This window comes from Notamacropus eugenii, chromosome 4 (assembly GCF_028372415.1).
Source record: "Notamacropus eugenii isolate mMacEug1 chromosome 4, mMacEug1.pri_v2, whole genome shotgun sequence".
NCBI lineage: Eukaryota > Metazoa > Chordata > Mammalia > Diprotodontia > Macropodidae > Notamacropus > Notamacropus eugenii.
This window is the reverse complement of record NC_092875.1, coordinates 303,215,507-303,240,662: the sequence shown is the minus strand read 5'-3', so window position 1 is coordinate 303,240,662 and position 25,156 is coordinate 303,215,507. Positions and strand designations below refer to the sequence as shown.

Genomic DNA, 25,156 nt, shown 5'->3' with positions numbered 1-25,156 from the left:
GTGCACAGATGCATGCACATGTACATACATATAAGTATACATGCTTCACAAACCTTAAAGCTCTCTACAAATGCTAGTTATTATCGTTTTTACGCCAGCCATGAGGAGGTGCCAGGGAGACCAGAGGAAGGCATCACAAACGTCAAAGAGAAATGTTTGGCTTAAAAAAAAGTAACTTGATCCACAGCCAGCCCGCGCGGTCCTCCTCGTCCTCCTCCTCGTCCTCCTCGTCCCCCACCTCCTCGTCCTCCTCGTCCTCGTCCTCGTCCTCCTCCTAGTCCTCCTCCTCCTCCTCCTCCTCCTCCTCCTCCACCTCCTCCTCCTCCTCCTCCTCCTCCTCCTCTTCCCCCTCCTCCTCCTCCTCCTCCTCCTCTCCTCCCCTCCCCCCCAGGAGCATCTCGTGGTTTCCGCCTTTCTGCTTCGCTCCTGCTCCCCTCCCCCCAGCAGCTGCTGTCACTTCTCCTCCTCCCCCTCCTCCTCTCCTCCCAGCCCGCATCCATCCCCGCCCAGGGCCCGGCCCCGCCCGCGGCTCGCCGCTGCCGCCGCCGCTGACTGTGCGGGGCGGGGCGGGGCGGAGCGGAGCGGAGCGCAGGCCAGGTCTGCCGGGTCCGGTGGTTGGGTGACGCCCCGGGAAGGCGCTCTCCGGGAGGTACGGGCCTCCGGAGAAGGGGTGGGTGGGGACCTTCCGGAGGCGGCGTGGCTGCAGGAGCGCTCTCGGCGGCCCCGGCGCCAGCTCCAGTCCAGGTGGCTGCAGTGCGAGCCGAGCCCGCCCGGGAAGCAGCGAGCTGCGAGCGAACATGGACAGCGGGGAGCCAGGTGAGCAGGCGCCGGCGCTCTCCGGCCCTTTGCGTGGCCGCTGCCCCGCTCGGCTCCCGGGGCTGCAGGGGACGGGTCGCCGGGTGGGCAGGAAGAGCGTGGGGAGCCGAGCTCGCCGGCTGCGGCTGCCCCCGCGCCGGGCGCCGGAGGGAGAGCTGGGCTGGGCGCCCTCCTTGGCTTTCCGGGTTCGGGTCCTGGAGGAGGGGCGGGCGCGGCTCGGGAGCAGGTGCCAGCGCAGGTGGCAACGCCACAAGTTGCGATCCACCTGGGAGCGGGAGCGGGAGGAGAGGGAAGGAGTCAGCTGCTTCGGTGCGGTTCTGGGGAGGCTGGTGGGGGGCAGTGATTTAAGGGAAGAGAGAGAGAGAGAGAGAGAGAGAGAGAGAGAGAGAGAGAGAGACAGAGAGAGAGAGAGAGAGAGACAGACAGAGAGAGAGAGAGAGTCTGTGTGTGTGTTCTATGTGTTCCCTGCGCCGGAGGCCAGGGCCTCCACCACCCTCAGCCTCTGCACCTGACGTACCCAGGGGTTAGATTGGGTAGTTGTTGGCTGTTCTAAAGCTGCCGGAGAATGGGTTAACTTTAGCTTTCTGGCCATCCCTTGTAACTGAGTTAAGAAGGCTCTTTCTATTTTTCGGTGGAGTTCAAGTGCGTGCATTTCTAGCATTTCAGGTCTGAAACTGAAGGCTTTGGGGGTTGGGAGGGTGCTCCGCAGTGGACTGGCTGCCATGTGCTAACCTTACACCTGCAAACATGGACTAATGAATCATAGCTTTTAATTCCCTTACTCTTAAAAACGAGATAGTTTATAATAATAAATGAAATCTGTGGTTCAGCTCCCATTAAGATCCTTGTTATAAAACATATTCACCGTACTGTTGCCTTCAGATGCAAATCTCATATGTATAGCCCCTTACATGGTCCTTGAAATCTGCTTGTTCTGTGGATTCATGTAGTGATTTTAACTCAGGTAATTGTAGATCTGCTTTTCACACGCTGTAGACCAGAAGCCTTCTCTTTGCTTCTGTCTTTAAATCTGATCAGAGGTCTTGGTGATGTGTTAAAGTGACTGGCATGAACAGAACTGTTCTCACCGTGCAAGTTAATGTTGTTACAGCAGGCATTTACTGTATGAAATTTTTTTAGGGGCATTTGCTTTTAACCTCTAGGACATTCGAATAAATGGAATAAACTACATGAAAACAAATGGTATGGTTGTACTTAAATTCCAGCACTTGCTATATGTTTATGAAAAATGACAGAATACTGGAATTTTTTATTTTTTCTCCTAAATCCATCCCTTCTAACTTCCCTATTTTTGTCCAGGTCACCACTGTTTTTCTGACCTTCTATATCCATTGATTGCTCATTCTTTCCACATTCTACATCCCTAAGTGTTCTCACATCCATCCCCTTCTCTCTACTCAGACCCCCCCAAGCACCTTAGACCAGGCTCTCCTCATGTCTCCATGGATTATGGGAATAACTTTCTAATTGGTCTTCATGCATCTAGTCTCTTCTCTGTCCAGTCCATCCTCCACATAGCTGTTAAATTAGTATTCTTAAAGTACAAGACTAATTATGTATTTCCTCTGCTCAAGAAGCTTCTAGAAGTGGCTGCCCATTGTTTTTTAGAATAAACTTGCCTGTTTCACATTTAAGCCTTTCACATTTTGTCCCCAACTTATCTTTCCAGACTGATGTTACTCCCTCAAATGCATGCTACAATTCAGCTAAATTAACCTATTTAATGTTCCTGGTGTACAACATTCCATCTTCCACCTCCATACCTTTGTACTGGCTGTCCATTTCATGCCTAGCATACTCTCCCTTAATTCCCTTTTTTGGAACCTCTACCTCCCCTCAAAACTTAGCTCTTCAGGTGACCTTTCCTGATTTCTCCTCATAGTTTCTTTTTTCACCATCATCTTTTTTCTTGTATTTATTTATCAGCAAATGTGTTGTATCTCCCTAATAGGAGATTCTAGTCTATTTCAGGGCAGAGACTGCCTATCTTTTTGTTTCCCTTGCACCTAACACAGCAACTGATATATAGTAGGCACTTAAGTGCTTAATAATAAGTTAGCTTTTATATAATGTGTTTAAGTTTGCAAAGCACCTTGCAAATATGATCTAATTTGATCCTTACAATGACCCTGGGAGGTAGGCGCTATTATAATGCTTATTTTGCAGTTGAAGAAACTGAGGCAGATAGGCCAAGTGACTTGCCCAGGGTCACACACCTAACAAGTGTTTGAGGTAAGATTCGAACTTAGGTCTTTTTGATATCTGTTCTAGTACTATACTGTACAATCTTGCTTCTCCCTTGGACTTCAGTATTTGAATATAGTCAAAATAGGTTAACAATTCATAAATGGATATTTTTGAGCTGGAATAATTTCTTTCCAGCTCAAAGAGATCCCCTAGCAAATGGTCAGCATCCTTTTATGAGGAAGAACTCTTTGGAGTAATAGAAAATAACATCATGAAAATCCACATTCTAGTACATGTGAAAGGAATTTTAAATTGATTCCAGAGAGATTTCACTGCAGCTGTACCTGTAGTAATTTGTACACTTTTACTTTTAGTTTTAGAAATTAGTTATCTTTTCCACATTGCAGCTTTCCATGTTGCAGTTTCTATATATTGCAGGTCAGCATAAGAAATTAAATGGGCATTTTTGGGGAGTTTTGCAGAAGCTGCAGATGACACATGAAGGCCAGCAGACAATATAAAAAAGTTTAGAAACTCAGAAATGTGTAAAATGTATGTCTAGTATTGTATAACATCAACATATTTTATTTTTTGATACCATAATAATTCAGACTTCTTCTCTGGTAGGAAGGGAAGTTCAAAATTTTTTAACTTGGATTTTCAAGATTGAGGGGGCACTGACCCTCTAACCCTTGAGATGAGGAAAGGATAACTGTAACACAATAGACCAAGTAGTAATTGTCTCTAGTAAGCCTTTCTCATAGTTAATGTGTGGTTAAGGAACAGCTCTTTCTTTTATCCCTTAACTGTCTCGAAGCATGTACAAAATCTGAATGAAGACCACTTAAAATTTAAACAATATATCATTATCAAGTTTTTCAAAATCTCCCCAAAGATATCTTATTCATATTTGTTATGATGGTATTCTGTTGGTGTCCTGCATGAGGTTTACTCTCAATGAACAGTGCCTCAACTATACCATAAAACTTAAAAGTTGACCCAGGGCATTATAGGGTGTGTGCCTCCACATTTCAGAGTCCTTATTTGCCTTCAAGGCTCAGCTCAGGGGCCACTTCTCTGAGAAGTCTTGATGTTTTCTCTCCCCCGTTGGTAATATCCTCTTCCTCCTCAGACTACCTCATATTTACTTAGATCATTTGATAATGTTTACTAGTAGAATGGAGGCTTCTTTATGGCCTGAGCTTTCTAGCATAGGAACTTGTGCCATTTTGTTTCTGCTGTTGTTATTTAAATGTAAACTGGCAACTGCTCTGTAATTTACAGTCATAGAGAATTGCCAAGCGGAAACTGAAGGGTTAAGAAACTTGTCCAGGGTCACCCAGTTGGTACCTGTCAAAGGTTGGACTTCAGCCAAGTTTGTCTAGGCTCTGAGATCAGCTTTCTATCCATTGTTGCATAGTTGCCTCTTGTCTTACACATAGTAGGCATTTAATAAAGGTTTGTTACATTGTTTTCTTCTTAGAATATTAAGGATTGAACAGTTCAGCATGTAACTACTTGGGTCTGTTTAAGTAACTGGGAACAAGTATAATTAGGTGATAAACTGTTAGATCTCAGACAGTTAACTACTTTCTTCTCAGTCCTTCCCAGTAATCTGCAGATTTGAATTCTTCTACCACGTACCCATGATTAGAAACTTTAGGAATACACTTTTTTCTTTTCTATTAAAGGGGTATCCTCCTGACTACCTTTTAAAGAGGCTTATTCACTGAATGGGCATTACCTTCCTCTAAGTGAGTACCTGAAAAGGCCTTAGCCTAAAAGGTCAAGATCTCCCATTGCATCCTGGTCTGGCTCCAGTCATACTGATGAATATCTGGTCACTGGATTCAGATGGCTCTGGAGGAGAAGTGAGGCTAGTGACCTTGCACAGTCCTCCCTCACTCAAAACAAAGTCAAGTGCAAGTCATGTCATCATTTCTCTGATGTCATGGTCCTCTTCAAAAATGAAGGACAAACACATTACATCATTATTAAGATGACCTTATCAGATAGGTAAATTGTTACCCAGGAAGGCTGGAATAGACTGAGGTATAAGATGGAGGAGGAGGAAGATAGTATGTCACCAGCAAAGGTGTCTTGTTAAATGACTAAAGAGGTGACCCCCCGACCTTAGATTTAAAGGGGAAAGGGAAAACATGGGATCACTAGACCTGAGCTCTGGTGTTGTACAGTCCTGCAACTGCGTTTATATGCATTTTCCACAAAAATTAGGACTATGCTCCATCTCTAAATCCTCCTGGCTCCTTAAAATTAGGACTATGTTTCATCTCTAGATCCTCCTGGCTCCTACTTCCAAACTCCCATAGAATAAGTGCTTAGTAAATAATTGAGACTTAAAAGCTTTAAATTATATGATGCATATCAGAGTTTTGGAGTATTTTGCTGAGCACAGCATACTTAGGTAGTTCCTAATTTGGAAAGTGCTAACTAGAGCATGAATAGTAGGAAAAAAAATTTCTGCTTTATAGGACAGGACAAATATTTAATATTTTGTTCTAACTGTTATGACCAGAGGAGAACATTGAAAAGATCCTTGGTAGGAAAATCATTGTATCTGTGTTTTTATCCTTGTAAATTTTTTTTATTTTATAACTAAGTAGAGGGACTTGAGTCAAAATAATATTGTGGTCAGGAGAGGTCCAGTGGAACTGGAGGAAATGAAGCCATGCCAATTGGATCCTCTGCAAATTTGTTTTCTAATGTCAATGGGCTCTCACTGCTTTAAGTCAAACATTCTCTTCTTCTTGCTAATAATCAGTTTGCTATCTCATTTCTCATAGCATTCGTTCCAAACCTGGTATTTCCTTATGCCCCATGGCACACCTTCCCTCTGAAACTGGATATCCCGTAGGCATCTCAAATTCATTATACCCCAAAACAGACACCATTATCTTTTTCCCAAAGCCCTCCCTTCTTCCCAGCTTTTTTATTTATTGTCAAAGTCACCATCATCCTCCTAGTCATCCAGACTTGTGACCCCAAATGTTATCTTCATCTCTGAGTCTTACCCCACATGTGCAATCCATTGCCAAATCTTATAGTTTTCACCTTCATCACATCTTTTGTGCATGTCCTCTGTACTTAGACTGCATGTGCCATGGTACATGCCTTCATCATAATTTGACTTCTCACCTTATCGTTTAATAGAAATACTTCTCTTCAGTTGCTGATGGTCCCTTATTGCTAAATCAGGTAGCCTTTCTCAGTTTTCATCTTTCTTGACAGATCTACTGCCATGACACTGTTGACCACACCCTCCTAGGTGAGCTTTCTCTGAGTTTTGTGACACTGCTATTTCCTGGTTCTTCAACTTGTCTGACTGCCACCTCCTCACGTAATGCCTGTGCTATTGGAGTAGCCTTCTGATTAGTCTTCTGGCTCAAGTCTCTCTCCATACCAGTCTATCCCCCTCTGAGAATGAGTAGTTCTGACACATACATCCCTCTCAGTGAACTTTATTGACTCCCTAATACCTTTAGAATCAAATATCTTTTTTTACTTAAATCCTTTTTTCCACAAAATCCTTTTTCACCTAACACTCTTCATAATCTGGTGGTCCTTTCCCACCTTTCTGGTCTCTTCACATTTAGCTCTCTTCCATGCATTCTACATTTCAGCAACACTGTCCTACTTGAAATTCCTTGAACATTTTCTTTTCTCAACAGCAGGTCTTTGCCTTGGCTATCCTTCATTTCTGTAATGCTCTGGCTCCTAATTATCACCTCTTGGTTTCCCTGACTTTCAGCAAAACTCTGGTCACATCCCAATGGCTCCATTCCCTCCTAGCATCTAATGCCTTCCCCTCTCCTGTTGTCATCCATCCACTTTGTATATCCCTTGTATGTACTCAGTCTCTCTGTTTCATACTCTGTGTTCTAGCCAAACTGGCCTGTTTTCTGTTGTTCCTTAGTATTTCCATCTCCTTTTTTCATGCTTTTGTTCAGGTTGTCAGCTAAACCTGCAAAATACACTCCTCCTCAGCTCTTCCTATTAGAATCCCAGTTTTAGACTTTAAAAATATCTGATTGGACTTGGACCTTTTTGAAAAAAATGCATTTAAACCTCTCTAAAAAAAGTTATCCTCTTCCAAATTTTTCTGTGACCCAGCCAAGTAATTTATTTTCAGCAATATTGGAGCATTAATACTATCGTGTGATATGGTGCTAATATCTTCTTAGATTGGAATTCATTTTTTATAAAACATTTTTGTTATATCATCAACATTTGGCACTCCCTATACTCATTCCAACTATTCTCTCACTCTTACCACTGTACTGAGTAATTTGCAGAGTACTTTACAAATTCTATGTTACTCAGCTTCAGTTGGGCTCTTACTGCAGCAAGGCAGTCCATTTATTCCTCCGAATTCTCACTTCTCTATCTCCCCCGGAAGCTATTCTATACCTCTTCTTCCCTTTTCAAGCTGCCCCTTTCTCATGTTTCCTTTTTTTCTTTTTCTCTGACTTTGCCTCTTATATTACTCTGAAAATTGAGATCAGCCATATCTTTGTTGTTAAACCCTTTGATATCATCTCTCATGTTATCTTCCTTTCTTTCCCCCCAGACTTTAGGGGGGGAAAGTCCCTTTTATTACCAAAGTCAGTTTCCTACATGAATATTTGATCCCATCACCTCTTGTTTTCTCCAGCAGATTGTATCCTCAGTTATCTAGTGTCCTGCTTTCTTTCAGTCTCTTCCTGTCAAGTGGTTTCTTTCTAACTGATTTTGAATGTGCTTATCCTTTCAGCGGGCTCATCATGCCCCTCTCCCCCATCTTCACTAGACCCTGCCATCCTCTCAAGCTATCATCTTCTATCTTAGCCAAATTTCTTGGAAAAGCTGTCTATGCTCTCTTATCACTCACTCAATCCTTTGTAATTTGGTGTCTGAGCTCATCATTCAACGTAAATTGTTCTTTTCAGTTTCCAATGGTCTCATTGCCAAATCTGATGGCCTTTCCCAGTCTCCATCTTTCTTGACATATCTACCTCATTTGACAGGGCAACTAGGTGGTACAGTGGATAGAGCACTAGTGCAGGAGTCAGGAGGACCTGAGTTCAAATCTCAGCTCAGACACTTGACACTCACACTAGCTGTGTGACTTTGGGCAAGTCACTTAACCCCAATTGCCTCATCCTGGGGCATCTCCAGTCATCCTGATGAATATCTGGACACTGGTTTCAGATGACTCTGGAGGAGAAGTGAGGCTGGTGACCTGCATAGCCCTCCCTCACTCAAAAAAAAACCAACATCAGGTGCAAGTCATATCATTATTTCTCTTATGACATGGTCTAATTTGGCAACGAAGGATGAACACACACCTCATTTGACACTGTTGGCCATACTCTCCTCCTATATACTCCTCCTCTCTCAATTTTGTGACACTGTCATCTCCTGGTTCTTCTCCTTGTTTGACTACTCTTCTGCTGGCTCATTATCTGTATTATGCCCCCTAAGTGAGAATGTTACCCAGAGTTCTGATCTAGTAGTCCCTCTTCTTCCTCCAAACAAAGAGTGCTCAACTTTTTTTGTGTCATGGATCCCTCTGACAATCTGAAGCATATGAAACCCTTTTCAGAACATTTTAAGTGCATAAAAAATAAAATACATAAGATTACAAAGGAAGTCAATTATATTAAAATGTAGGTTACTAAATTTTTTTTAAGTTCAAAGATCCCAGGTTAAGAACTGCTGCTCCTTATTCTCTCTTAGTAACCTCATCAGTTCACATGAGTTTAACTATAATCTCTATGCAGATGACTCACAGCTATATCCAGCTTTAGTCCATTCCAAAGATGTCTCAAGCTCAACATGTTCAAACTGAACTCATTCTCTTTTCCCTGAAACCCTTCCCTATTCTACACTCTCATTTTTGTCAAAGGCATAACTTCCAGTTACCTAGGTTTGTAACTATGGCGTCATCCTTGATTCACTAGTCTCCCTCACCCCCATATTGCCAATCAGTTGCCAGACTATGCCCTTTCTAACTGCACTATGAATCTCACTCGGATACCACCTTATTTCAGGCTTTGTCACTTCTTGCCTAGAGTATCATAAAAGTCTTCTTTACTCAAGTCACTCTCTGGTACAGTCTATCCTCCACAATGCTGCCAAAGTACTTTTCTTTAAGTGCGTGTCTGACCATGTGATTCCCCTACTCATTTACCTCCAGTGACTTCCTGTTGCCTCTAGGATAAAATATAAACCCTTTTTTCAGCTTTTAAAGTTCTTTACAGTCTGGCCCCAACTTATGCTTCCAGTTTCACTGTATATAAACCTCTTCCTGAACTTTGTGATCTAGCCAAACTGGCTTTTTTCCTTTTCCCTACACATGACACTATCTCCAGCTTTCATCTCTGTGCCTTCCCACATCCTTAGAATGCCCTCTATCTTTTCTCTGCCTCTAGGAGATCTCTTCTATAAGAAACAGCTTAAGCACCATCATCGAGTTTCCTGATTTCCCTCCTTCCTCTTCTAGTGGCCTCGCCCAGCTGCCTTGAATTTAGCTACTTTGTATATATTTCTATTTATTCTGTTTCTATTTATGCTATTTATCGTCCTTATGCGTCTTTGTCATCTTTCTTGTTAGAACTTAAGCTTCTAGAAAGTAATGGACTATTTCATTTTGTGTATATGCTAACACAGGGCTTGGTGCACATAATAGATTTGAAAATCATTTATTTATTTTTTAATTTATAGAATAAAACAAGCATTTCTATAACGTAGTATACTAAAAAAAGTTGCACATGAAACTGCAGATGTTATGTACAACTTGCTATTCCTTTAAAATATATTGTAAAGTTTTCTTGTAAATTTCTTTAAAAAAATTTTTTTCTCCCTTCTCCCAGAGATGACTACCATTAGACACAAATATGTATGTATATGTAAAATCATTCTATATATACTTTATTTATCAGGGTTTTTTTTAGATGCAGATGTGTCTTCATATGTCCTTTGTAGTTAATTTGGATATTTATAATAGTCGCTCAAAATAATTCAGTCAAAGTTATTCTTAAAACAATATTGCTGTTACTGTATACAACATTCTTTTTTTTTTTATTTTGTAATGTTTAACAATCACTGCCATACAATTGTGATTTTATCCCCCCCAACTACCCCCCACTACCCCCCTCCCTCCCCACGACTGCATACAATTCTGTATAGATTCTACATATACTTTCCTATTGAGTATATTTTCACTATAGTCATGCTATGTAGTCAGACTAAGATAAATGAAAGAAATCATATAACAAATCAGAACATGATACACAAACACATACACATACACAAACATGATCTGCTACAATATGTGAGTGACTTCCATATTTCTCTCTCTGAGTGTGGCAGGCATTTTGCCTTGAGATCCTCCATTGGGATTTTTTTTTTTTTTTTTTTTTTGGTAAGAAGTTCTTGTGTTATTACAAAAATCTAAGTCTACCAGAAAAAACTCTCACACACTGTGGTCGTTGCTGTGCATAAAGTTCTCCTGGTTCTGCTCCTTTCACTCAGCATCAGGTCATATAAGTCCTTCCAGGCCTCTCTGAAGTCTTCTTGTTCATCATTTCTTATGGCACAATAGTACTCCATTACATTCATATACCATAATTTATTCAGCCATTCCCCAATTGATGGACATCCCCTTGACTTCCAGTTTTTGGCAACTACATAGAGTGCTGCTATAAATATTTTTGTACATGTGGGACCCTTTCCCATTTTTATGATCTCTTGGGGATATAGTCCTAGTAGCGATATTGCTGGGTCAAAGGGTATGCACATTTTTGTAGCCCTTTGGGCATAGTTCCAAATTGCTCTCCAGAATGGTTGGATGCGCTCGCAGCTCCACCAACAATGAATTAGTGTTCCAACTTTCCCACATCCTCTCCAGCATTTATCATTTTGTATACAACATTCTTGTGGTTCTACTCATTTTGCCCTTCATTATATCATGTAAGTCTGTTCATGGTTTTCTGAGATTATTAATAAATGATTATTGATTAGAGGTTGTCTGTTTCAATACCCTTATTTTATAGATGAAGAAATTAAGGCCCAGAGGGACTAAGGAATTTGCCCAGAGTCACACAGAGAAGGCATACTGACAGGGTGGAAATAAAAGACATTTTTGCACTTGCTCTCTTAATTGGCCATAAGTTTTTCAAAACTAGTACATTGTCATCTACTTTTTTCATAACTCTTTGAATACAGTGAATTGTTGGTTTGATTCTATTAAGTTCTCAATCAAAAATGTAACAAGCTCATATTAAAATTCACAAACTTTATCCATTTTATTTGTCAGATGGTGAATAAACAACTTTGTACCTAGAAAATCAGTTTAAAAACACTTAGTAGCGATTACAGAATCAGTTGGAGGGGTAGATTAGAAGGATAGAAAGCTACCTAAAGTTATGAAAGTTAATTCCTAAATTGTCATCTGGTTTATATTTAAAACTGCTATGGAGCACTGAACTTGACTTAAAGTTTTACCACAATGTCAGCATATATGTGTGTGTGTGTATGTGTATATATGTATACATACAGTATGTGTGTATGCATGTATGTATGTATATGTGTATATATAAAGATACATACATATATATGTATATATGTATGTATGTAGTGAAAAGAATATGGGACCTATAGTCAAAGGTCTTGGATTCAAATCCCACCTCTAGGGCTTACTGAGACCTTGGACAGTTCACATAATTTTCCAGAACCTCAGTTTTCCTCAAAAGTAAAATGAGAGGATGAAACTAGAGGGCCTCTTAGGGCCCTTCCAGTTCTAGAACTGTGATCAAATTTGATTTTTGTAACATTTTGAGAAAAATTCAGATGAAGGCAGATCTTATTACCATTTAACACATTGCATAGAAGTAATTTGATCATTTTCCTCAGCTCCCCAAAGCAGTGGTCTAAGATATGAATCAATAGCACATAACATTAAAAAAAATTTAAATTACAGTAGTGACTATTTTTAAAAGATGGTAGCTCCTTGTGGCCATTTATAACCCAGTTATAAAGGTTACAACCTTCCTTCCTATTTCAGTTCTTCCTTCCTAGTTCAGTTCTTTCTAGGGTCTGGAATTTAGGGAAGTGTTACAGCACAAAGTAAAAAGTTAAGAGTTAAGATCAGAAATTTGGGTAGAATGCTGATGTAGTGACTTGAAGTCTGCATGACCTTGAATTATTTACATTGTTTCCCTGGACCTCAGTTTCTTTAATTGTAAAATACAAGAGTTGGGCTAGATAACTTTTGAAGTCTCTTACAGTTTTAAAACCTCTTGATTCTTTGATCTCTGTAAACAAATAAAATCATAAGGTTTCACACAAGTAATTAGAAAAATTCCTGGAATAATATTCAACTATTTGGATAAAGCTTTAAATGGAAAGTTCCTTTCAGAAATAGGAGGATATAATTTGGCAATGAGAAGGATGGATGTTCCAGAGATACATGTGCATTTTTGTGTACATGTTTAATGAGTAGGGCTCTCTCTAAGTTTGTGTAGAAAGATGTACCAGACAACTCTGAAAAATAACTTTCTTGATATGAGCAAAGCTGACAAATAATATTTTTATCAGGAATCATCTACTTGTAATTTATCTCATTTTCATGCCAGAAACTGACAAGTCTATTCATGTATATTTAAATATAGTATGTAAGTATGTATGTGAGAGTGGATCATTCATCACCAAATTTGACAAACAGTGCTGGAATCCATTAAAGGAATTGTAGACACAGTGCCTTCTCACCTATCTTGCAACCCCACCTATCTGAACCATCTGTAAGAACCAGGAAATAATCCCCAAAGGCCTCTAACTAGTCAGGATAGAGATTAAAAAGTTGTCATTCTTTATTCATGAATATCAGCTCTCAACTCTACCTCCCCAAGTTTCTAACAGCAAGGGAAATTGATAATCTCAACACTATATTATAGTATAGTAATTAGTTATCATAATGAAGAAATGGTTAAATTCTGCATACTCTGCTTAAGAAAATAGGAAAATGTGCATTGCAGTTTAGAAATATTTTTCTTCTACAATGGTTAAATAAAGCTATTTTAAACTCTCTTATGATTTAGAAGACTTTGTTATTAGATATGTAAATGAATTTGTACTCTTGAATTTCAAGTCACTTAGGTATTGCTGAGCCATAGTAATAACTATTTTTCAACTACTGTGGCACAACAATAGCAATAAGTTAAACATTATTTGACCTTTTCATCCGATGTTACTTTCCAAACCAGAGTAGTGTGGTTAGAGTGACAACCAACCCCTGGAAGAAAGAAAGCTCTGTCTGGAGGGCCATCTTATACTAGAATGTGGTCGGTGTTTTTTTACCTAAAAATTTTAATGCATAATGATCTTTGTGAGTCTTCATAAGCCACCAATAGATATTTAAGCAATTGAGTAGGTAGTCATATCTATGTACAACATTGTCTTTCTGTACACAGTCTCTTTCAACAGTGGATACCAGATAATATGGACAAATGTGGTACATTTTTTTTCCTTAAGAAAATCTGTGAATTCCAATAGAGAATCTGATGCTACCAAGAGTTTGTCTTAATTGTGAAGTTGTCCTGGAACTGTGTTTAAGCTGTAATAGCATTTGTCAAATATGCTTTCTCATGTACTTAGACATTACTTTGACTACACAGTTGACAGTTTTCCATCCCAAAAATCAGTCAGCTGTCTTTCCTGGGTCACTGCCTCTAGAAAGCACCATTATACCATCTAAATTTGAGTCTCTCAGCAATTTTTAAAATTGACTGACTGAGGGTGTTCATTGCAAATATTCATTTGTTCATGTTCTCTTTGCATGAAGTGAATCCTTTTTTTAAAGTGTGACTGCTCTGTTTTGATCTAGTTTTTATTTGGCATTTCAACACTTTTGTCTATAGCAAAGGTGAGGAAACTCTACTACCTTAGGTCTTTTCACTCAATGTCATCTGGATTTTGGAATGGTTTTTAATCTGGTTTTGTTACTGCCAGTGGACACTCCTACTAGTATTTAGAGACCAACTTCTTAAATCCCTTAGTCATCTCATTTTATATGGGAGAACTCATAAATGTTCAAAGAATAGAGGAATTGAAAAGCTATATGGAGGGATTAGTTATTCAATCAATATTTCAAAGGTCAGTAGATAACAGATTACTATGTGAAACCAACATCTGGCCAAAAATCACCTTAAAAAAAAAATTAATTCAAAGAGCATGTTTTGTCTCCTTTCCTCTCACCTTGAGTGTGCCTTTTTTCCTATTCTTTGGATCTCTTTAATTCACTTTCTTTTCTTCTATTCCTTTCTCCCTTTCTTAGTCAGTCAACCACACATTTTAAATTAAGTGCAGTATACATACATACATACGTGTGTGTATATATATACATATATATGTATAAAATACTAATTTATTAAGCTCCCACTCTGTGCCAAGTACTGTGCTAAGTGCTGGGGATACAAATACCAAAAAAGAAAAATGATCCCTGCCCTCAGGATGCTTACAGTCTAATGGGGAAAGACAACAGACAAAAGGAAGGAAGAAGAGAAAGAGAATAAGTTTGAGCTGCACTGTCTCCTTATCATAGGGACAAATATGGCTAATGAGATCTTATAGGTTGATAAGATTGTTCCAACAAGGAACTTCCTGGGGAATGGTCAGCCAGAGAAGTCCTAAAATAGTGCAGATAGGTGAGAAATGAGCTGAGAAGTTTTATGTACTATGTTCTTTAAAAAGTAGATGAATGGAAAATGTAAATCTTTTACCAAGGAAAAACTAAAAGTCACTTAATCCTTGGCTTTTGATGGAAAAACAAATGTTTTTGTATCACCATCTAGGCTTCTTTATCAGAATCCTAGTGCAAAAATTAGGAGAATGTCAGAAAAAATATTGGGGAATTCTCTGAGCAATGTCTGATCTTATTTTAACAATTTGAGTCTCTCTCCAAAGAGTTGGATCTTTACATATTTTCTTCTGTGACAGTAGCTTTTTCTTTTCTGGTCTAAAAAAGACTTCTTCTTTGTTCAACACTGGTATAAATAATCTTTAAAACTGCAGGAGTTTGAGGGATAAACTCATTTTCCCCACTAAAGGAAAAAATTGCTTCAAGTATCAGAACATAGAAGGTTTGATTCCATCTCAAGAGAATAAACAATTTTCATTATTTGTGGATTCTATGTTTCAAATTCGTCTACTTGTTAAACTTTATTTGTAACCTGCAAGTCAATATTAGTGGTGCTTTCATGGAGTGTGGTCATGCGAATAACAGTGGAAAATGTGAGCTACTCAGCAAGCATATTTTCAGCTGAGGTGAATGAGGCAATACTCTGACTTCCTGTTTGAGCTCTCATATTGTAAACAGGTGTCCTTTTCATGGTCCATTTAGACCTGTTTTCCACATTTTTGTTCGTGATTTCACTGTATAAAATGGCCTCCAAGTACAGCAGAGAAGGTTGTGTGGCGTTCCTATCTGGAAAAAAGGCTGTAATACGCTTTACGGAGAAAATATGTGTTAGATAAGCGTCGTTTAGGTATGAGTTATAGTACTGTTGAATGTGAGTTCAGTGTTAATGAGTCAGCAATACTATATGTCTAGAAAAAGGAACAAGAAATTTGCTGATCTGTAAGAGACCACTCTGAAAAATGCTAAAGTAATAAATGTGACCCAGGGTTTGCAGCATTTCCCCAAGCTTGGAGCAGTAGTTCAGTATTTGCTAATTCTGTGTTCAAAGGGACTTTGTAGATTATAGCTACTTCAAATGACAAGAACTGACTGTAATTCCCTCTATGTACATTATAATCATGAGGCTTTTTCTGGGCCTTTTAGTTGCTAATGCCTCTCCAGAAGGGGGGGCCCCCTCCTTTTCCTGGTTATTTTGTATCTCTCATTATATTTCATATCTGCAGCTTCTTTATTACTTGTGTACGTGTTATTTTCATAAATGCCTTGAGAGCAAGAACTTTTTCTGAGTTTGCCATTTTATTTGTATTAAAATAAAAAAATTAAAAAGATAATACTTTTTTTTTTGCTCCTAGCACAGTGGCATACATAGTATGCATTTAATAAATTCTTGCCAATTGAGAAATGAATATGACTAAAGTCATGGTCCTTGGAGGGAGTTCTTCCCTCTGGTCTTGGGTCTCATGTTCTGTATTTTTATTAGTGACTTAAATAAAGTTGTAAATGGCATAATGGGTAGAGTGCTGGGCCTAAATCTGGAAGACTTCAGTTCAAATCTGGCTTCAGATACTTACCAATGACCCTGGGCAAGTCAATTAACTTCTGTTTGTCTGTTTCTTCAGTAATAAAATGGGGATAATATCAGCACCTACTTCCAGGATTGTTGTGGGAATCAAATGTGATAATATTTGTGCAAGTACTTGTTACCATAGTACTGGAACATAATACGCACTTGATAAATGCTTATTTCCTTCCTTAATTATATATTTGTCTCTTATATACAAAGCTGGAAGAAATGGCAAACTCTGTGGAGCAACATCTAAAATGATCTTGACAGTTTCCAGCAGAAATATTAAACATGTGGTGGTGGGCATTTCTAAGTATGGCCTGAACCAGATTAAAATATAGTTGGGAAATATTAACAAAATAAATAAAAATACAGTAAAGCTAGATATTGCACTTCAAAACTAAATCAGTATGCAGCCTACAGGGATTCTTATGGACAAATTAGTGGTCCCCATTTCTTTTTGAGTTTGGCACCACTTGCTGAGAATGATGGACCAGGCATAGTAGGGTGAAATTTAATTGGGATAAATATAAAGTCCCACATTCAATGCTTAAAAAAAACCCAACTGAACAAATTCAGACTGGGGAAGTTATGGTGAAACTAGAGTTTAATATGGAAATATATTTGGGAGTTTTAGTGACCTGAAAGCTCAAAATAAATTAAGAGTATAAGATAGCAATCTAAAAAGCTGCTGCAGTCATAGGGACCATTAATAGTCCTATAGTACCCAAAATGAGGAAACCGATAATCCCACTGGTCAGACTGTACGTGGAGTATTCTGTTCAGTTGTTCATTCTGTGTTTTAGTCTTTAAAAAAAAACCAAAACACTCCCTGTACCCTCACTGTATCCTGGGCCATCTCTCATTGTTCTGATCCATATCCAGCCACTGAACTCAGATGGCTCCAGAGGAGAAAGTGAGGCTGGTGACTTTGCACAGCCATTCCTCACTTGCTTATCATGGCATCATCTCCCTGATGCCGTGGTCCTCTTCAAGAATGAAGGACAAACAGCACCAACCACATTTTAGTAAGGACACTGAGAAACTGGAATGCATTAAAAAGTAAGGCAACAATTACTGTGAAGGGGCTGAAAATCCTGCTACATGAAGATTGATTGAAGGGACATAGGGCATATAGCCAGGATAAAAGAAGATTTAAGGGGATGGGGCATAATAACTGTCTTTAAATGTTCCAAGGGCTGTCATATAACCTATTATATCATATATACTGTCATATATAGTCATTAGATTTCTTTATTCTGTTTGGCTGTAGAAGGCAGAATTAGGAGCAATGGATAGAAATTTTAGAAAGGCAGATTTTGATTGTGGATGTGACAAAATCTTTCGCATATTTTGAACTATCTTAGAGCTGAATAAATAATTACCAAGCTTGACTTTGAAGAAGATTTAAGAGTAACCACCTCCTTCCCTTCATTGTAGAGACAGGGAACCAGGGATGTGGAATATTGCATGTATTGTTTGACATGTTTGGGTTAGGTTTGCTCAGCTGCTTCTTTCCTTTTATTTTTTTCTTCAAAATCTTTGTTACAAGAAATAGCTTGCTGGGCAGAGTAAGGGTGAAAGATATATTTGAAGTTTTTTTTTTTTAAGGTATCTTTAAAAAATATTTAAGAAAATGTACTACTAAGTTCAAATGGTTGAGTGAACTGCCTCAGGAAGAAGTGGGTTTACTCTCAATAAAGGCTTTTAGGCTGAGTCCCTGTCCAGGATGCTGAAGAAGGATTTTCTGTTGGAGCATGAGCCAGATGAGAAGGGCTTAGATTCTGTGGAAATGTGAAATAGCACAGAGGAAAGTCCTGGGTTCTCTGGAATGGGAAAAATTCTTTCCCAAATAACATGATATCATGAAAACAGCATTTGACTTGGGGCCACACTCAAGGTGAATCTTGTCTCTGGTTGTCTCTAATGGCAGAGTCTTGTCTCCACCACCTACTATTTAAAAGTGGGTTTGAATTTATTATATAATTATATCAGGTACTATATTTTGTTGGAGTTTTGTTTTTAATAATACGAAGCACATTTATTAAGTGCTTGCTGTGTGTTTTGAGAGAAATGATTTATAACCAATGATTTGGGGAGATCCAGAATCTTCCCCCTCCCCCACCTTCTTCCAAAGTCTTGATTTCAAAAGGTCAGTCTCTTGAGGAACATTCTAAGATCAGACCCCAGCCAGATAGGGAAGCCATTGTGCTCAGCTCTCCTTTGGGTAGGGATAAATTCTTTGAATAGATTGCCCAAGGCTGGGGCTAATTTAGAAGTAAATGCCATAATCAAAGTTCATTTAAATAGAGTCAAGCCCCTCATTGTAATATTCATCCTATTATTAATTGTTAACCCATCGGAGTTGATTGCCACCCTCAGAAACACCCCTCTTCCATTTGGCACGTAAGCTATGAGCTGAGCTGTCTTTGGTGTGAGAGAGATGGCCAAGTGACCATCCTTTTCTTAATAAACATACTGGCATTATTAATAAAATTAAGTCACCCAGAAGTTACGTTTCTCAAACTTTTTAAATGTAACATTTTGGTGCTAGATTCAAATAAGATATGATCCCTCAATTCAAGGAGCTTATAGTCTAAGTAAGGGGATAGATGTTACACAGTAGTAACTATAATACAGAATTGAATATAGATGTAAGAGGAAGACGAACAACAGAACACACTGAGAAAGGCAATCTATTGAAAGTTGAGATAAGAGAGTCTGTGGTTGGAAACAAAAGCATCAACAAGCTGCCCTCCAAATTCAATCAAATGGCAACGATAATCAATTCAGTCAATCAGTTCAGGTAATCAGTTCAAGACAAGACCATGCTCCCTTGGTCACGAATTTCATTATGAAACAAATTTCATTATCACAAAATCCTTCCAGATGCCTAGCCTAAATCTACTCTGACATAGCTTCATTCCAGGAAGAATAATTAGTTGTCATTACCTGTTCCTTTGCCAGACTTTGACTTTATGTAGTGGATATTTTCTACAGCTTTAGTGAGTGGTCTTCAAGAGCATCTGTATGGGGAGGAAAATCTCTAAAACCCAAGACAGGCCCTCTCTGCAACTGCCTAGCAGATTCTCAGGTAACTTTCAACACCATTCATTCATCAGTATCACACTTTCAAAGTCATTCCAGCTTCATAGAACCACCCAGATTTTCCTCCATTGGTATTGACTTGGAGATCACTTCCATAACTTGAAGATCCATTGGATTCACTGATTTAGAGCAAGAAAAGATCTTAGATGCCATGACGTCCATTAAGAACTAGAGAAGAAAATGGCAAACCACTCTACTATCTATGCTAAGAAAACCTCAAATGGGTCATGAAGAGTTGAACACAAATGAACAACAACAACAAATTTCCTGACTCCTACCTAGTCCAGTGATATATCCGCTATGCCATACTGCCTTCTGGCATTAGGTTAAGATGGTGATGGTGTTATGTAATATATTTCTGAAAATTTGCAAAGATATAAGTCAAATCCATTTTTTTAATGGTAGATGATAGAGGGACGGTTCAGCCATTTAAAGAAATCTTTTAGCAAATAGAACAAATAAATCTTATTCTCAACCCCAGTCATCAAGAATATGCCATTTAATTTCTCTAGACTTATTTCTTCATGTGTATAGTCAGGCAACTAGTACTTATATTCTAATGACCTTGTGGAGTTCTTGCTAGGAAAATGATTTGTAAACCATGAAGGGTTTTACAAACAGAAGCTAATTATCCTCTTCTCAGAAAGAAAGTTGGGAGGCAAAGAGTGGGAAAAGTTTTCATAAGATCACTGATTTAAAGCTGGAAAAATCCAGAGGCCATCTGATCCAATTTCCTCATTTTACAGATGAGGAAACAGAGACCCAAGAAGAATGAGGGGCTAGCCCAATCTCACAGTTGTAAGCATCAGAGGCAGAATTTAAGCCCATATTTTCTGGCACGAATACAGGAGCTCTTTCTACTGTAGAAGGTTGCCTCTTACGAGTTGTAAAAGTGAAAAAGTGTGGGGGCGAATCCATAGGATAGTAGAGCCTTATAATATCCAATATGACTTGGGGTTTGCCCATCCATTGTAAGTTATTTAACAAAAGTCCTCAAAACACAGAAATGTCCCTTTCTTCTGGTGGAAAGATAGGATTTTATAACCAGTTTTGGAATGCATCTGTTTGTTAAATTAGGCATCCCTTACATCTCTTAATTAAACTATGGTAGATCAGTGCTTGAGGCTTTATTCTGGTAACTCTAATTATGTGGGAGCTTTACTCATCATTTATTAGAAGTGTTTCATTATAATTTGGTCCATTACTGGCCAAAGGTTTGAGTTATGGTGCATAGAGTTCTAAGAGGAGCAAATAGGGCAAGTGGAATAATTAATGGTGAAAGGCATTCCTTCCTTTTTGATTAATCAGGAGTCTATTCCCAGTTTTCTTCTTTTCTTCTCTCTGAGAAAATTAGGTCCAAAGTTCAGTCTTCTTATCATAACCTTTTACTTGAAATACATTACTTAACATTCTAGTATAAATATGGCTGTCTCAGTGCAAGTCTCTTAAAATATCACGTTTCTTCTAGGTAAAGGAAAAGTGTGTACACAAATCAGAAACCCATTTCTGCTGGGCCCTTGAGAAATTAAAGCATTCGACCTCTTCGTTTGAGGACTCACCATTTATTGTTTTGAATATTAAATAGTTTGTGGGATGGGGGTCAAAGGGAGTTGGAGATACGAGAAATTTGAAACTAGGAGCCCTTGAGGAGGGACCTTGAAAATCAACTTTTGCTGCCTTTGGTTGCTAATACCTGAGTTGAATGTTGGGTTTAGTTTGAAAGACTGAAAAAAAAACCAAACGAGTTGGGGAGTGGAGAAGGGGAGGGGAAGAAAAGAATAGAAATTTACATGGTAACTTTTTTGTTATTTAAAAGGAAATGCAAATTATACTTAATAGATTTGCAGTTTCATGTGCCATGACCTTTTTTTATTATATAATTAGGTAAATGCTTGTTTTATTCCACAAATTAAAAATAAAATAAATTTTAAAAATAAAATAAAACAATTGCCCTAGATCAGTCTCTTAGCATGTTCTCATCATTTTCCCTCCTGCCCTCATCAAGTGAGAGAGAATGGAGCAGGAGATGGCCACTTGCCACTGGAGGGAAATTAGGACTCCTGTTCTCAGGTGACCTCTTCTCCTTAACTCCCCTCTTCCTTCCTCTACCACCTCCTGCCAATAAGGAGTACATCTGGCCTTTCCTACTGGAGTTGACTTGTAGAACAGGGGTTCTTAACATTTTTGTGTGTCATGGACCCCTTTGGCATTCTGATGAATCCTGTGGACTTCTTTTGACAGTGTTTTGTGTTGTTTTTTTTTTTTTTGTAATGCATAAAATACATAGGATTACAATTATATTGAAATAAAGTTGTCAAATCATTAAAAAAAAATGTTCAGATTATGAACTGCTGCTTGAGAAATTCTCCCCTGGCCCCAAATCCAAAGCAGACTTCTACACTGTCCTACTAAGTCAAGTTGGAAGCAGGTTGTTACTTTGCTTGATCCTGCCTAGATACTGATTACTAAAGGGCCCTGTCTTTGAAAAGGGATCATTGATTTAGAGCTGGGAAGGACCTCCCTCAGAGGGCATTTGGTTCAGTCCCCTCCTTTTAAAGATGGCGAAGTTGATAGATTTGCTGGACCTAGAGTCAGGAAGAACTTAAGTTACTTAATCTTTGTTTGCCTCGGTTTTCTTTTTTTCTTTTTTCTTTTTTCTTTTTATTTATTTATTTTTATTTTTTTTTTAATTTAACTTTTAACATTTATTTTCACAACATTTTGGGTTGCAAATTTTCTCCCCTTTTATCCCCTCCCCCCCCAGCCCCAAGCATTCTAATTGCCCCTGTGACCAATCTGCTCTCTCTTCTATCATCCCTCTCTGCCCTTGTCTCCGTCTTCTCTTTTGTCCTGTAGGGCCAGATAGCTTTCTTTACCCCTTAACCTGTATTTCTTATTTCCTAGTGGTAAGAACATTACAGTTGATCCTAACACTTTGAGTTCCAACTTCTTTAGCTCCCTCCCTCTCCACCCCTTCCCTTTGGAAGACAAGCAATTCAATATAGGCCAAATCTGTGTAGTTTTGCAAATGATTTCCATAATAGTTGTGTTGTATAGGACTAACTATATTTCCCTCCATCCTATCCTGTCCCCCATTACTTCTATTCTCTTATGATCCTTTCCCTCCCCATGAGTGTCGACCTCGGATTGCATTCTCCTCCCCATGCCCTCCCCTCTATCCTCCCCCCCACCCTGCTTGTGCCCTTGTCCCCCACTCTCCTGTATTGTGAGATAGGTTTTCCTACTAAAATGAGTGTGCATTTTATTCTTTCCTTTAGTGGAATGTGATGAGAGTAGACCTCATGTTTTTTTCTCGCCTCCCCTCTTTATCCCTCCACTAATGAGTCTTTTGCTTGCCTCTTTTATGAGAGATAATTTGCCCCATTCAATTTCTCCCTTTCTCCTCCCAATATTTCTCTCTCACTGCTTGATTTCATTTTTTTTTTAAGATATGATCCCATCCTCTTCAATTCACTCTGTGCACTCTGTCTCTATGTATGTGTGCGTGTGTGCGTGTGTGTGTGTACTCCCACCCAGTAGCCAGATACTGAAATGTTTCAAGAGTTACAAATATTGTCTTTCCATGTAGGAATGTAAACAGTTCAAGTTTAGTAAGTCCCTTATGACTTCTCTTTGCTGTTCACCTTTTCATAGTTCTCTTCATTCTTGTGTTAGAAAGTCAAATTTTATTTTCAGCTCTGGTCTTTTCATCAAGAAAATTTGAAAATCCTCTATTTCATCGAAAGACCATTTTTTCCCCTGAAGTATTATACTCAGTTTTGCTGGGTAGGTGATTCTTGGTTTTAGTCCTAGATCCTTTGACTTCTGGAATATCCTATTCCATGCCCTTCGATCCCTTAATGTAGAGGCTGCTAGATCTTGTGTTATCCTGATTGTATTTCCACAATACTTGAATTGTTTCTTTCTAGCTGCTTGCAATATTTTCTCCTTCACCTGGGAATTCTGGAATTTGGCCACAATGTTCCTAGGAGTTTCTCTTTTTGGATCTCTTTCATGCGGTGTTCTGTGGATTCCTTGAATATTTATTTTGCCCTCTGGTTCTAGAATCTCAGGGCAGTTTTCCTTGATAATTTCATGGAAGATGATGTCTAGGCTCTTCTTTTGATCATGGTTTTCAGGTAGTCCCAAAATTTTTAAATTGTCTCTCCTGAATCTATTTTCCAGGTCAGTTGTTTTTCAAATGAGATATTTCACATTATCTTCCATTTTTCCAATCTTCTCACTATGTTCTGTGATATCTTGCTTTCTCACAAAGTCCTTAGCCTCCATCTGTGCCATTCTAGTTTTGAAAGAACTATTTTCTTCAGTAAGCTTTTGAATCTCCTTTTCCATTTGGCTAATTCTGCTTTTGAAAGCATTCTTCTCCTCATTGGCTTTTTGAACCTCTTTTGCCAATGGAGTTAGGCTAGTTTTCAAGGTGTTAATTTCTTCAACATTTTTTTGGTTCTCCTTTAGCAGGGAGCTGATCTGCTTTTCACGCTTTTCTTTCATCTCTCTCATTTCTCTTCCCAGTTTTTCCTCCACCTCTCTAACTTGATTTTCAAAATTCCTTTTGAGCTCTTCCATGGCCTGAGCCCATTGGGTGGGCTGGGACACAGAAGCCTTGACTTCTGTGTCTTTGCCTGATGGTAAGCATTGTTCTTCCTCATCAGAAAGGAAGGGAGGAAATGTCTGTTCTCCAAGAAAGTAACCTTCTATAGTCTTATTTCTTTTCCCTTTCTGGGCATTTTCCCAGCCAGTGACTTGACCTCTGAATATTCTCCTCACACGCACCTCGCCTCCTGGTCCTCTCAGCCAGTGTTTGGGGACTGAGATTCAAATGCTGCTTCCAGCCTTAGGGCTTTTGGCGGGGGCAGGGCTGCTATTCAGTGTGAGATTAAGTTCAGGTGCTGAGGTCAGGGCAGGGCCACCTCTCAGGCTCAGTTCCCTCAGGGGGTTTATGCACAGACCTTCCACAATGGATCCAGGCTCCCGCCCTGCTTGGGGAGCCCCTGTCTGCAGCCACCTCTCAGCTTCTACCTCTCAGCTTCTACCTCCCGGGGGGGCCCGAATCATGGGGGCACCCCACTCCCCTCTTGACCCACCAAAGAGACTCTCTCACCGACCCCCGTCACCTGTGGGCGGAAGGACTTGTGCGGCTGCTGGAGATCCCGTCCCTGAAGCCTGCTCGGGTCTGTTTCTCTCGGTGCCGTGGCCGCAGCAGGTCTGGGCTGGGCTCCGCATCTGCAGCGCGACGGACCTTTTGCGAGAGGTTTGCAGGTCCCTCTGTGGGTGGAAGGACCCGTGTGGCCGCTGGAGATCCCGTCCCCGAAGCCTGCCCGGATCCCCTCCTCTTGGTGCCGGGGCCGCTGCAGGGCTGCCCTCTGCTCCCAGTCTTGGCGCCCAGTCCGCAGCGCGAAGGACCCCCCGCGAGAGGTTTGCAGGTCTCTCCGGAACAGAAATCTCCCTCACTCCAATGTTCTGTGGCCTCTGGGTGCAGAATTCGCCGTTCGTTACTCCCCTGTAGCCGTTCTGTGGGTTGTGGGTTCGGAGCTATGTGTATGTGCGTCTTTCTACTCTGCCATCTTGGCTCCGCCCCCCCTTGCCTCGGTTTTCTTAACTGTAGAGTATGGATGATAATAATAATAATACCTATTTCCCAGGGTTGCTGTGAGGATTAAATGAGATATTTGTAAAGTGCCTAGCATAGTGCCTGGGTGGTAGGAGGTGCTATATATAAGTGCTAGCTGTTATTACTGTTTTGG

The 25,156-nt window shown here is 39.7% G+C and overlaps 1 protein-coding gene across 2 annotated transcripts in view; it reads left to right on the top strand.

Annotated features, from left to right (window-relative positions):
- Window positions 1-427: 427 nt before the first annotated feature.
- The window catches only part of TPD52 (tumor protein D52), a 336,705-nt gene continuing 311,976 nt past the window's right edge, over window positions 428-25,156 (top strand). The window contains exon 1 of one of the 2 annotated variants that reach the window (XM_072604960.1): window positions 428-816. In XM_072604960.1, coding sequence (XP_072461061.1) covers window positions 798-816 — 19 coding nt within the window. In that variant the 5' untranslated portion in view covers window positions 428-797. The remainder of the gene's footprint in view (window positions 817-25,156) is intronic. The other variant, XM_072604958.1, reaches the window with a different exon arrangement.